Raw genomic sequence first — 14,438 nt, forward strand, 5'->3', positions numbered from 1 at the left:
AAGAACAGACAATGCGAGCTATTTTGCAGGCTAGCAAACTTTCATCTTAGACTAAACTTTTTTGGTTTGGGTGAGGGCCACTAAGGGGCAGGGGCTGACAAGCAGGCATTGGCAATTTAAGCAGGGGCTTAGTATATTTTGTTTCTTTTGTAGTTTGCTGACCTAAGCCAATTTTTTTTTTTTTTTTTTTTTTTTTTGAGATGGAGTCTCGCTCTGTCGCCCAGGCTGGAGTGCAGTGGTGCGATCTCAGCTCACTGCAAGCTCCACCTCCTGGGTTCACGCCATTCTCCTGCCTCAGCTTCCTGAGCAGCTGGGACTGCAGGCGCCCGCCACCACACCCGGCTAACTTTTTGTATCTTTAGTAGAGACGGGGTTTCACCGTGTTAGCAGGATGGTCTCGATCTCCTGACCTCGTGATCCGCCCACCTCAGCCTCCCAAAGTGCTGGGATTACAGGCGCGAGCCACCGCGCCCAGCTGACGTAAGCCAATTTAAGGCACTTTGTTTTGGAAATGGACCACTGTATACATTATTTCCTTTCAACACGCTCAGCACTCACCTGGTTGTAGAGGGCGCAGATGTGCAAGGCCGTGTTCCCCGACGCGTTCTGGGCACTCATGTCTGCCCCGTAGAACAGCAGGTGCTCCAGGTGCTGCACGTGCCCGTACCTGCAGGCCTGAAACACAGAACCCAAGCTGTGACTCAGGAACCCTCCGCCACAACGGCCGCATGCACACACAAAGTACACCAGCCACTCGGCTGCTCCACCAGAACCCCACAGCAAGGCAGGGCCTGTGCGGACCCCAACCACCCACCCACCATCTGGGCAAGTGCTCCAAAGACATCAGCATGCACCACCAGACAGACCCCTGGCTGTGGATCAAGAAGGACCTTCATGGCAGGATTAGGGACTGGTGCTCAGCTGTGAGACAGAGGGTCTAAGGACTTTCGTGGTGGGATTGGGGACTGGTGCTCAGCTGTGAGACAGAGGGTCTGGGAAGGGTCCCCAAAGTCCCTTCCATCCTAATCCAGGGGCCTAGAGCCCAGAAGTGCAGGACATCTTTCTCCCAACCCCAGTGCCCAGCTCCACAAGATGCAAACCAGAAGGCTCAGCCCCGGCTTCAGTTACCCAAGCGCCCCCTTCCAGGGAGGCGGCATGAAATGGCCAGGAGAGGCTTTCACAGCCTCTTCCCTGCACTGCATCCACAGGAGTGAGCCCTGTCCTTCTATGTGCAATGGACGGCCCCACGATTGCTTTAATGCAGTCCAGCTCCTAAGTAAGTTGCAGGACACATGGCTAGGGCAGACCCACACTATGATCAACTCCTCTCTGAGAACTGCAACATGTGTGGCTTTTAAACCACCAGGGCCCAGGGGTCAAACAGACCCAGGCCTGAACCATTTATCAGAACTTTCGCCTGAGAACCTATGTGCACCCTCATCTGCAGGCAGAAACAACTCTCAACGCTCGCAGGGTTCAGATGAGAATCACGTGGGACAAAGAACCCCACAGGGCCTCACACGAGGCTGGGCACTGAGTCAGCACTTGGTAAGCCAGCACTGCCCCTCCCCACCCAAGCTCACAGGGGCCAGGGAGGTCCCTGCGCAGGTGACGAGGGCCCCTCTGTCCAGCCACACGCTGCTCAACATGGTGGCCACAACCTTGGGCCTGGAGAAAAGTCGGTCCTGACCTAACATGTCTCACCTCCAAGGTCGGGAGGGAAAGAGGTGAGCCCCGCCAAGGGCAGGCAGCCGAGGGGTGTCGAGAGCAGTAGGCGCCATGGTAGCCCAGGAAGGGGTTCTCATGAATCCTGCTCTACTGCTAATTGAGACAGATAGAGGTGAATTTCACCTTCTCAGGGTCCACAAGAAAGAGCTACACCTCAGCAATTAACAGTGAGAAAAGATGACAGGGAAGATATTGAAACTATTAATTGGATGAGCTGTTAAAAAATAAAAAAAAACACGAGAAATTTCCATTTACCGTCGCTGTGCCTCCCACAAATCTCATTAATTTATAAAGTAGATCCCTGTTGCAGATCTTGTTGCTGTCACCTGCCTGGCCCCCACAGCCCCTTCTTCTGGAAAATGCACCTGCGTTTGCCTTTGGGGGCTACCCCAGCTCCACTCTCAGAGGTCCAGGGAAGGCCTCCCCACCCTGCTCCTGCAGAGGCACAGGACACAGGCAGGAGCCATCAGGTTCCATCTCCCCAGGCAGAGTAAGGGACACCCAGGTGACCTTAGAGAAGCTGCCAAGTCCCAAACTAGAACATTCATCAGAACTACTGGGAGAAAAGTTCCTTCTTTCTTCCAGAGTGGGGAGCAGAAAAGTGACAGAGCCCTGGAGCTGCTGGGACCCTCAACGCAGAAGGGAAGTGTGACAGGGGAAGGGAGAGGAAGAAAGGAAAGGAAAGAAAGAGAGGAGACAGGAAGAGACACGCACAAAGCCAAGATGACACTGTCTGAACCCCTCTAAGCTGCAACTGACCCTGGAATTTCAGGGACATAACAATGAGGCATAACTCCCTCCCCTCACCCATCCATTTGCATTGGGATTTGTGTTCCTTAAACTGAAGGATACCTGGCTATTTGGCACTCCCCAAAGGACTTCTGGGAGGCAACACTTTGTTACAGCTTAATTTAATTGCTCTGTGGTCAATAAAGACAACTAATGTTAGCATAAAAACACTGAACAATTAATCCACACTCATTATTCCCCTTCCCCTGGTTAATCTGAATTTATGAGCTCGTAAGTTCCATCAGTCAGATGGCGCCAGAGCACTCTTCCCTTGCAAGGGCAAAATAGGCTCAATGGGGAGAGATGAAACGGAGCCGCTGACTCCAGGCGGACGTCTGGTAGGCGTATTCCCAAGAGCCTGCTTCCATTTTCCGCTTTTCCCACGTCCATTGTTTTATAACACACAAACCCAGGAAATACAGAGAAGTGCTGAACAAAAACCAAAAGTCACCCAGAATCCCACAGTCTTAGCACTAGCAGTATTTTTTTTTTTCAAGCATCATTTCAGCTAGTCTCTTCTTTCTGTTTTAACCCCTGGTGGTTGAGGCATGGAGCTTGCGCCTGCTGAGGAAGATGCAGCTGCCATGCAGGGGGGTGAGGCAGATCCAAGCCAGGTGGTGGGCAGAAGGGTCCACAGATGGCTGCAAGCAGGGCTCTGCACACACAAGGACACTCAGGAAGAGGAATGGGAGCTGGGCTCTCCCTGTCAAAGAAGGAAGTTACAAATACAGTACAGTAGAAAACTAGAATATGCCTTGTGGCATTGGCTTGGAATGGGAGTATCAATAGAAACTCACAGTTCCTAATACAGACACTAATAAAAATGAAAATGTGGATGCCCGTGTGTCTACCCATCCCTAACTCTGCCTACTGAGAGGGTGCGGGACCAGCAACAGCCCAGCAGCCATCAGCACCCCAAGCACCTGCACCTTGGCTTCTAAATACCACTCCACACTAAAAAGAACCAGGCTCCTTGGAGAAACAGCTGATTCCTGAGGCACGGAAAGAGCAAGATGAGCTTGAAATACCTTGTTGTGCCAGAAATAAAGGAAATGGTGGAAAAAAAAATCAATGGGGCTGTGTCCCGAGGACACAGGAGCCATCTTGAAGGGGCACCCACCAGCTAAAACTGGGATAATAATAACAGATTATTACCTCCTGAATAAAGAGAACTCTGCAAGTCTGCCTTGTTGTAAATATATGAATAAATAAACAAGAAGAGAAAGCTTTTCTTTACAACAGAAAGCCAACTAATATAGAAGCAATGGTAGGATTAAAAAAATTTCCATTTAGCAACCATGATAGCAATAATTCTGGCAAGAAAGGCCAATGGATACCAAAACTGTCAGGTGAAAGGGGTATGAGAAAACAGATTTTTGCATAGCCTCAAAGATCACCAAGAAGGATCTATTAATTACAAAGGAGCAAAGTAAAGCAGGAGGTGGGACTCGACTCTGGAAGCAGGACTCAGACACCAGACCAAACTGAGGACTAGCTAAAACAGAGCAGGGCAGAAGCAGCTTTCCATAAGACATGCCCACCAGTGTGCCCATCAGTTTACTGTTGCCATGGCAACACCCAGAAGTTACCACCCCCTTCCCTGGCAATGGCCTGATGACTCAGAAGTTACCACCCTTTTCCTAGCAATTCCTGCAGAACCTGCCCCATAATTTGCATGTAATTAAAAGTGGGTATAAATGTGAGTGCAGCCCAGCCTCTGAGCTGCTGCTCTGGGCACACTGCCTCTGGGGCAGCCCTGCTCTGCAAGGAGCAGTCTCTGCTGCTGTTCACAGCTGCTTCAATAAAGGTCGCCAACATCACCATCCTGCCCTTGAATTCTTTCCTGGATGGAGCCAAGAGCCCTCCCGGGCTAAGCCCTCATTTTTGGGCTCGCCTGCCCTGCATCAAAAGAGGAGAAACCCAGCAGACCCCACCTGACCAGGTGGTCAGCATGACCTTCACGATGAGTACCAGGCGAATGGTCCCCATGTGTCCCCGTGAGGATGTGATACTGACAGCACAGCATCCTTTCTAAGGCATTCCTGCCAAATGCATATGCTGGATCCCATCACAAGCAAACACCGAGCAAACCCAACAAAATGACTGCCCCGAAAGCTTCAAAACAGTCACAGCCATGGGAATTAAGGGAAGCCGGAGGAAGCCTCCCAGATGGAAAGGCTCCAGGCAGGGTCCCAGGCTGGATCCTCTTCTATCAGGGACATTACTGGGACACCATCACCACTCAAATGTGCTCTCCAAGTGGAAGGTATATGGGAGTTCCTTGTACTATTCTTGCAACTCTTCTATAAGCTGGAAATGGAAATAGTCATTTACAATTTTAAAAAGAAAGTTAATAGGCTGGGTGTGGTGGCTCACACCTGTAATCCCAGCACTTTGGGAGGCCAAAGCGAGCACGAGGTCAGGAGATCGAGACCATCCTGGCTAACACAGTGAAACCCCGTCTCTACTAAAAATACAAAAAACTAGCCAGGCGTGGTGGCGGGCACCTGTAGTCCCAGCTAGTCGGGAAGCTGAGGCAGGAGAATGGAGTGAACGTGGGAGGCGAAGCTTGCAGTGATCTGAGACCGCGCCACTGCACTCCAGCCTGGGCGACAGAGTGAGACTCCGAGAAAAGAAAGAAAGAGAGAGAGAGAAAGAAAGAGAGAGAGAAAAAAAAAAGAGAAAGGGAAAGGGAGGGGAAAGGGAAAGGGAGGGGAAAGGGAGGGGAGAGGAGGAGAGGGGAGGGGAAAGGGAGGGGAGAGGAGGAGAGGGGAGGGGAAAGGGAGGGGAGAGGAGGAGAGGGGAGGGGAAAGGGAGGGGAGAGGAGGAGAGGGGAGGGGAAAGGGAGGGGAGAGGAGGGGAGAGGAGGAGAGGGGAGGGGAAAGGGAGGGGAGAGGAGGGGAGAGGAGGGGAGGGAAGTGGGGAAGGAGGGAAAGAAGAAAGAATGAACTCACTTGACACAAAGATACTGAAAGCTACCAAAGTATTAAAGGAAGGAATTCATCCTCCCCCAAGAGAAGCAACACTAACCCCCTTTTCTTATTTTGAAAAGGGTGTCTGGTCTCTGGCTGTTGAGAGACAGCTGACAGGGTGATAGGAGGGTGGAGAGTAATGGGATGAAAGGCAAAACACTGCCCTTGACACCTGTACCCTGTACCCACTCTCCTGAGGTGCTTTTTGGAAAATGCATGTGTGGGAGGCTCCACCCACGTCTGCTGCCTCTGAATCTCCTGCTGAGGCCTGGGCAGAGGCACCTGGAGATGGCTCCACTTGAGATTCTGTTTGCCCCAGCGATGCCTAGCATCCCACCCGCCCCTGTGCAACCACAAGACTTGGTGTGAATTAGTAAAAAGGGTGCTCCTTCCTTCAAGCCCTTTAATGCCACCTGCTGGACACTGGTGATACATCTACAGGACCTAAAACTATGGCAAGAGGAATGGTGCCACCTGGGGTTGTGCAATGCCCAGCACAGCAACCAGAGCAGTGGGGAGGTCACTGCACTGCAGGGGAGCAGCATAGGTCAGCTGAGACGAACCCTCTATCACTTCTGCTTGGCTCTGTGCCCCAAACAAAATTGTTCCCAACCACACTTAGGCATTTCTCCCAAAGCATATGCCTTGTAAAGTGAGGTGGAGACACCACAGCCCACACAACAAAGAGTCACATCATTTCAGCTCTCACTGGGTCAGGAAGCGGGCTGCCCGTCAGTAGAGAAACGACGTCTTGTCCAAACACAGGCAAACCCCCCTCACATGGCCTGAGCCACTGGCTGCTCTGTGGCCCTGCATACCACGGTTTTCAAAGGCTGGCTGTGGTCTTCCTGCTGGCCCAGCAGTCGAGGAGGCCAACGCATCTGAATGAACGCAGTGGATGGGCTGTGATGCAAACCAGAAAGTGGCTAGTTCGGTTTTGTTGTTGTGGCTGAATTGCATCCCTACAGCATTCATGCGTTGGAGTCCCCACCCCCAGTACCTCTGCATGGGGCTGTATGTGAAGAGGGTCTTTCGAGAGGTAATTAAGTTAAAATGAGGCCATTAGGGGGCCCCTAATCCCATCTGGCCTGGCTGGTATCCTTATAGGAAGAGGAGCTGGGTTCACAGACACACAGAGGGATGACCCTGTGGGGATGCAGGGGAAAGGCGGTGTCTGCAAGCCAAGGAGAGAGGACTCAGGAGGAATCAGCCCTGCAATGCCTTCGTTTGGGACTCCAGCCTCCAGAACTGAGAGATAATGAATGTCTATCGTTTGAGGAACTCTGCAGTGGCAGCCCTATGCAGCAAACACAATCACTTTGGGTCTACTAATGTGTGCTGTTCAGCCTGAAATGATCACAGACAAAAGACATCATGCTATAATTCCAAAAGGAGAGATGACTGGCATTCCCACATAAAGCTGCGGCCCTTGCCCACCTTCCCCACAGAGCCCATTGCTCTCATAACGTGATTTTTGGAAAGATGAGGTCTCTTTAAAGATGTCACCTATGTCAGGAGGGCAGGATAGAGGACCTGCCAAAGTGCAGAGGGTGGGGTGCTGGTCTTGGAGCCTTCACCCATCCCCTCTCCTCTGTTCTCCGCACGTCCCTGAAGAGTCAGGGCTGACTGGGAAGGCGGGTACTCAAGGGTCCTCATTCCCTCTGGAGGCTCACAGAGAGAGGATGCCTCTCTTCCTTCTCCAAACAGAACCTTGCCAGGCCAGAGGGGCTCAGAATACGGAATTGACCTCCCAGGTCAATTCAGAGCAGATCCCCTGAAAGCACAGCTCAGTGCTGCGGCTCCAGACACCGGGGCCACAGAGGCTTGGCTGCTCGTGCCCAGGGGCAGACACTGAGCCCCAGGTCCAGCGTGACACGGGGAGGGGCTCCCACGCTCTGGTCCTGCCACCTGGCAGGAACCCCAGACTCTCACACCCTGGAGGTGCTCATCTGGAAAGGTGCAGTACCTGCCAACACTCACATCCCACAGTGAGGCTCAGCCATAGTTCCAAGGCTGCCAAGCACATGCCAGCACCAAGGGCCAGAACCCCATTCGCAATGCCCCCCCCCCGGGGCCAGTGCATGCCACCCACCCAGATCTGAGGGTCACCTGCCAGCACCACAGCCTGGTTCTAACACTGCTCCCACGTCCCCTGGCCAGAATGAGCTGCTCCTGGCTGGCACTGTGGAGCTCCTGGGCTCTCCACCTGGCCGCTGTTCACACTGGCCCTTCCTGTGCTACCTGGCATTGTGCTGTGACCAAGCCCAGGCTTAGACACCGTGGTCACTGCGGTGCCTGAACAGTAGTCATCTCAGTGCCTAGACAGTGGTGATCTTGGGGCCTGGACACAGCAATCACCTCAATACCTAGATGGACAGTGATCACCTCAGCACCTGGACATGGTGGGTACCACAGTACACTAGAAAAACCTCAATCTGAAGAAAGACCACACCCCATGTGGCTCCATCCCATTCTAAATGGTAACTTTTCAGTCAAACATTGACTCCCATCTCTACCATGCAGCTCACGCTGGGCCGTACACAGTCCCACCCTGGCAGGAAGGTAACCAGAATGCTTGGACCCAGAACAACATAACGTGGGGCTCCAGCAGAGAACTTCCCACAGGCCTGGGAGGATCAGGGGCCTGTCCCCTCGCCATGGGGCCCGGAGAGGCTCGAAAGCTGAGGGCATCTGGCCAGGGATGGGCAGGGGGCAGCCTGGAGCAGGAGGGGAGAAGTCACTGTGGCTCGAAACTATTTCTTTAAGGCTGACACTCTTCATTTAAACGCGATAAATAACAAATAGCAGCCAGTAACAACATTCAGACTGATGCCACGCCCATCACACGACGGGGGCAAAATCAAACGAGGGGCTGGGAGCAGGTGTGGTCGGCACTCTCTGAATACAACAGATTGTTTCTTTTATTTTTTTTTCACCCTTCTGAAACAAGTTCTCATTCTGGTTGCCCAGGCTGGAGTGCAGTGGCACAATCTCGGCTCACTGCAGCCTCCACCTCCAGGCTCAGGGGATCCTCCCACCTCAGCCTCCCAAGTAGCTAGGATTTCAGGGACGTGCCACCATGCCCCATTAATTTTTGTATTTTTGGTAGAGACAAGTTTTGCCACGTTGGCTGGGCTGGTTTTGAACTCCGAGGCTCAAGGGATCTGCCTGCCTTGGCCTCCCAAACTGCTGGGACGATAGAGTGAGCCCCTGTGCCCAGCCTAATGTATTATTTACTTCTAATGATGACATCGGACGCGGCCACATGATGACGACAATGATGACAATGAGGATGATGATGGGGGGACAGATGATGACAATAATGATGGGGACATTTATTGAGCACCTGGTCTATGCCGGGCACTGCAGAAAGTGCCTCACGTGAATTCTGTCATTAGCTGTCTCCAGAGCTCTACAAACTGTTACTCAGCCAACCTGAGAGATTAGCACACAAGCTCAGAGAGGGTGGGGCACGTGCTCAGGTGAGCCAGCCAGCGATGAGGTGGGCTTGCAACCCCAGGCTGCATAACACCCAGGCTGCATAACACCCAGGCTGCATAACACCCAGGCCACAATATGGCCAACAGACAGCATAAGGAGAAGATTCGCTCATCCCAAAGATACTGAGTCAAACTCAGAGAGGGAGGGAGGGAGCCAGGCTCTGCCCCAAGGCAGGCACCAGGGCTCAGCACGTGGAAACGCAGGGTCTGGATCCCTCGCCAAGCGGCATCCTCTCCAGGACCACACCCCCTGTGGCCAGGGCCAGCGTGCTGTGAAGTTGCATGGTGGATGTAAAAGTCTTTAGCAATTAAAAATACAGAATGAATACCCCCAAATCTGACCCCTGATGTCCTTGGGTTGTGGGAATGCATTGGGGTATTTCTTCACTTGCTTCTTTATACTTCTTTGTATTTTCCAAGATTTCCATGATGCATGGGTAATTTTTTGGTGATCAAAAAAAAAAAAATAGGGTAATTTGAATAACAATTTTTTTTTTTTTCTGGGACAGAGTCTCGCTCTGTCTCCCAGGCTGGAGTGCAGTGGCGTGATCTCGGCTCGCTGCAAGCTCTGCCTCCTGGGTTCATGCCATTCTCCTGCCTCAGCCTCCCGAGTAGGTGGGTCTACAGGTGCCCGCCACCACGCCCAGCTAATATTTTTTGTATTTTTAGTAGAGATGAGGTTTCACCGTGTTAGCCAGGATGGTCTCAATCTCCTAACCTCGTGATCCACCCACCTTGGCCTCCCAAAGTGCTGGGATTACAGGCGTGAGCCACTGCGCCTGGCCTGAATAACAACTTTTAAGATAATTTGCAGACAGCCTGAGCTCAAAAGGGGCTCTTCTAACATCGGCCTGTGGGGATGGGGCATATCCCCACTGTGTGAAGTGGAGGGTGGATCTGAAATGCATCCTTAGGCCACATGCACCTGGCCTGAGACAATGATGGGAAAGCAGCGGCCTGGGGAACCCTGGAGTGCACCTGCAGCATCTGTGAGCAGGCCTGGCTGTGGCCTCGCAGGCTCTCCCACACGATGAATGGCCAGAACCCTGGGACAGGGCTGTCCATTCTCCAGGTGCTAGAACAGAGACAAAGACTTTAAATGCAAAGCCCATCAGCCTGAGAGCTTGGAGGTGCCTCTCCCGAGAGGGCAGAGCCAGGCACAGCCCAGTGAGGTCCAGGAAAACCCACCTGCCCCTGTAATTTCTTCTGCCACAAACGTGCTGTGAGTGGTTTGGATGTGAGAACCCTACAGGCAGCATAGAGAACTAGGCTTCTGGTATGAGACAGGCCGGGAGTGAACCCAGCTCAGCCAACTGCTTGCTGCGTGGCCTTGGGCAAGTTACCTGCCCTCTCTGGGCCTGTGAACTCATATGAGAAACAGCAATGAGAAGTAACCAGCTCTGAGGATACAGAATCATAGTGCAATTAAAGCAGCTCAGGACAATGAATGCCCCCAAATTGCTACGGGTCCTATACACATTTGACCATTTTTACAAAGAGAAGCCTCTGTCATGTGCCTGGAAGGGTTCGTTCATTAAAGGAAATTTGAAATTAAGTGTTCCTCTTCCAGGAGCACTCCTGTCTTAATGATGTCAGTGACAGCTCTCAAAATCAGTAGACTTTGGGCTAGGCATGGCGGCTCACTCCTGTAATCCCAGCACTTTGGGGGGTTGAGGAGGGCAGATCACTTGAGGTCAGGAGTTCGAGACAAGCCTGGCCAACATGTTGAAACCCCATCTCTACTAAAAATACAAAATTAGCTGAGCGTGGTGGCGCACACCTGTAATCCCAGGTGCTTGGGAGGCTGAGGCAAGAGAATTGCTTGAACCCAGGAGGCGGAGGTTGCAATGAGCCAAGATTGCCCCACTTCACCCCGGCCTGGGTGACAGAGCAAGACTCCATCTCAAATATATATATATATATAAAATATATATAATGTATAATATATGTTATATAATATATATAATGTATGTTATATAATATATATAATGTATAATATATGCTATATACGTTATATTATATATGTTATGTAATACATGTTATATAATATATATGTTATATTACATGTTATATGTTACATATTTATATTATTTATATTATAATATATAATTTATAATATATAATTATATTATTTATAATATATTTTTATTATATATTTATCATTTATATATTATATTATATATAATTTATTATATATAATATATATTTATCATTTATATATTACATATAATTTATTATATTATATATTATATATATTATAATTTATTATATATAATATATAATACATAATAAATATATAGATATATAAATATATTATATATAATAATATACATATCAGTAGACTTGGAGTTAAGCAGATGATTCTCCATAATGTTGAGTGGGCCCCATCCAATCAGTTGAAGGCCTTAAGACTGAGGTCCCCTGAGAAGGAAGGGATCCTGCTAGAGACGGACTTGAGACCTGTACTGTGGCATTTACCAGGCCACTTGGCAGGGTAAATGTGAGCGCTGATGAGGATAATCTGGGAGGCAGGCGGCACTGTCCACTGCTCCAGCAGGCCCGTGCAGGGCACCCGCACCCATCCCTTATCTGCGCCGTCCCTTATCATCTGATAAGCACAAGGATCCTGCAGATGAACGAGAAGAGGCTCGTGAAGGCAAAGTTGCTTCATATCATCACCGAGATTCTTCAGCAGGGGAGAAAATGGCTTTCCGGGCCTTTCCTGAACAGGCAGCAGACCACCAGAGGGCAGTGAACGCACCTGGCTGGCTTTCCAAACCCTGCTCCGCATTTTCCAAGCTGAGGTGGGAGCAGGTGCACCGCCCCGGAGCTCAAGCCTCCAAGGTACCAGTGCAGCTGCACAGGCTCAGGCCACGGGACCAAGGTGGCCGGATGGCACTGGGACAGCCAGGCTCTGAATGCAAGCACAGGGCCTCCGGGACGGAACCTGGCCCCTTGCAGGCCAGGAGTCACAGCTGAGAGCTGCAGTGAGTGACTGATGGCCAGGGCTCCCGCCAGCCTCCACTGTCACCTCCATCCCAGGGCTGGCTGGAGAGATGGGCCCGGAGACATTTGCCTGGTTGGGAGAGAGGGCAGGAAAAAGGAAACAAGGAGGGGTGTGGGAGGGGAAAGGACGGAGCTCCAGGAATCCCCAAAGTTGAGACACAGGGGTTATTCTGGCAAAAGGGCTGGCGGCTGGATTCGGGGCTCTGTGAACTACTCCACGTTTAAGGAGGTTTTAGCCTGAGATCACACTTTCAGAGCTCAAAAGGAAAACAGCAATGTGACCAGAGCACTGTGATGTCTAAAGGGAGGACATGTCTGGAAAACACAAATTCAAGTAGGCATTCTCACAGAGAACAAGCGAGCTTCAGTCCCATATGCATTTAGCTGGGGTTTTTTTTTTTTTTTTTTTTTTTTTGGAGTTTTGCTCTTATTGTCCAGGCTGAAGTGCAGTGGCACGATATCGGCTTGCTACAACCTCTGCCTGCTGGGTTCAAGTGATTTTCATGCCTCAGCCGCTCAAGTAGCTGGAATTACGGGCATGTACCACCACACTTGGCTAATTTTTGTATTTTCAGTAGAGACAGGGTTTCACCATGTTGGCCAGGCTGGTCTCAAACTCCTGGCCTCAGGTGATTCACCTGCCTCAGCCTCCCAAAGTGCTGGGATTACAGGTGTAAGCCACCACACCTGGCCGCATTTGACTACTTTTACAAAGAGACACCTCTGTCCTGTGCCTGGAGGGCTCATTCACTAAAGGAAACCTGAATTTTAACCTTTCTCTTCCGGCGGCGCTCCTGTCTTCATGAAGTCAGTGACTGCTCTCAAAACCAGCAGACTAAGTCGATGATTCTCCATAATGTGGGTGCGCCCCATCCAATCAGTTGGAGGCCTCAAGAGAAAAAAGACTGAGGTCCCCTGAGGAAGAAGAGATTCTGCCAGAGACAAACAGTATCCACGCAGCGGCATCAACTCTTCCTGGGTCTCCAGCCTGCCCTGCAGATTTTGGACTTGCAGCTCCACAATCGCATGAGCCAATTCTTCAAAATACTTTCTATTTAAAAATATTCTGTATCTGTACACACACACACGTGCGCGCATGTGCACACCCTATTGGTTCTGTTTCTCTGGAGAACCCATCACCCCTGAACACAAAAACAACATTGAGTGGTTTCTATGGTGTCATCCAGCGACATCAAATGACAGTTCTGTTCATGTGAATCAACGACTTTGAGTTGACTGAGAACAAGACTCATTCTCTATTTGGCCAGGCGGGGGGGACGTCCCCAACGTCCATGTCTCTTAGAGACTCACAACTCAGCCTTGTCCCCTGGGGCCGGCAGCTGTTAGGCAGAGACCCTGTGAGACTCGAGAAGGACGTAGGTGTTCAGAGTTCCACAACTCCCGCCCCTCGCCCAGCCATGTCTGCTGGGAGAAATGTCTCGTGGGTGACTGCACCACCCCAAGAAGGACCTCCCCTCGTCCTGAACTTGACCTTGACCTCAACTCAGCCTAGTCAGTTTTAAAAACCAAGCTCATTGGCGCTTTGGCAGTCCCAGGAACAGCCCTTTTCCAAGCAGGTCACCTTGGAAGCTTGGGACAGCTCCCAACACAGCTGAGATTCTCCTTCGGGAGCTGCCTCTTCCACATCCTCAACAGGAGCCAAAGCTCATGCTATGTGGACGGGCTTGGCCTTGGAAACACCGGCACAGAGCTGACAGCCAAGCACAGAGAGGAGAGGAGACCGCAGAGGAACGGGGCCGTGTCTCAGGGCGTGAGCGTCTGCATGGCCACTGTGTGAGCCCAAGAGGCACCAGTGCCCAGAAACACAGAACACTGTCAGGCCGGTTCAGAAGCATGTCCGCACAAACGTGGGACCTGTATGTACGCGCGTGTGTGTGTCTGTGTACATATATACATTTATATGTTATATATGTATATGCACACAGAGAATTTTTAAAAGTTTAAAGCTTAAAATAGACACATAAAATTAAAGATGGAAATGTTTTAAAGAGTTGGCTCATGCAATCATGGAGGCTGTAAGTCTGAAATCTGCAGGGCAGGCTGGAGACCCAGGGCAGAGTTCAGCGGGAATCTGGAGTCTTTTTCTGGCAGAATTCCTTCTTTCTTGGGATCTCAGTCTTTTTTCTCTTAAGGCCTTCAACTGATTGGATGGGGCCCACCCACATTATGGAGGGTCATTGGCTTAACTCAAAGTCCACTGATTTAAATGTTAATCCCATCTTAAAAAACACCTTCTCAGCAACATCTAGAATATTGTTTGATCAAATATCTAGGAGCTACAGCCTAGCCAAGTTGACACTAATGATCACAGGGGAAAATTATTTTCCTTTTTCACAAAGAAAAGCACAAGAATGACAAGAAATCTCATGGAGGGTGCATGGAAGAGGACTTCCACAGACCGGTCATTACTGGTCCCCGCCAG

At 50.7% G+C, this 14,438-nt stretch overlaps 1 protein-coding gene across 4 annotated transcripts in view; it reads right to left on the minus strand.

Moving 5' to 3' along the window:
* The window catches only part of SHANK2 (SH3 and multiple ankyrin repeat domains 2), a 683,630-nt gene that overhangs the window by 509,390 nt on the left and 159,802 nt on the right, over positions 1-14,438 (minus strand). For all 4 annotated transcript variants that reach the window (XM_030811436.1, XM_030811433.1, XM_030811432.1 and 1 more), the window contains exon 9: positions 559-675. In XM_030811436.1, the coding sequence (XP_030667296.1) occupies positions 559-675 (117 nt within the window). The remainder of the gene's footprint in view (positions 1-558; positions 676-14,438) is intronic.

Source organism: Nomascus leucogenys, chromosome 4 (assembly GCF_006542625.1).
Source record: "Nomascus leucogenys isolate Asia chromosome 4, Asia_NLE_v1, whole genome shotgun sequence".
Taxonomy (NCBI): domain Eukaryota; kingdom Metazoa; phylum Chordata; class Mammalia; order Primates; family Hylobatidae; genus Nomascus; species Nomascus leucogenys.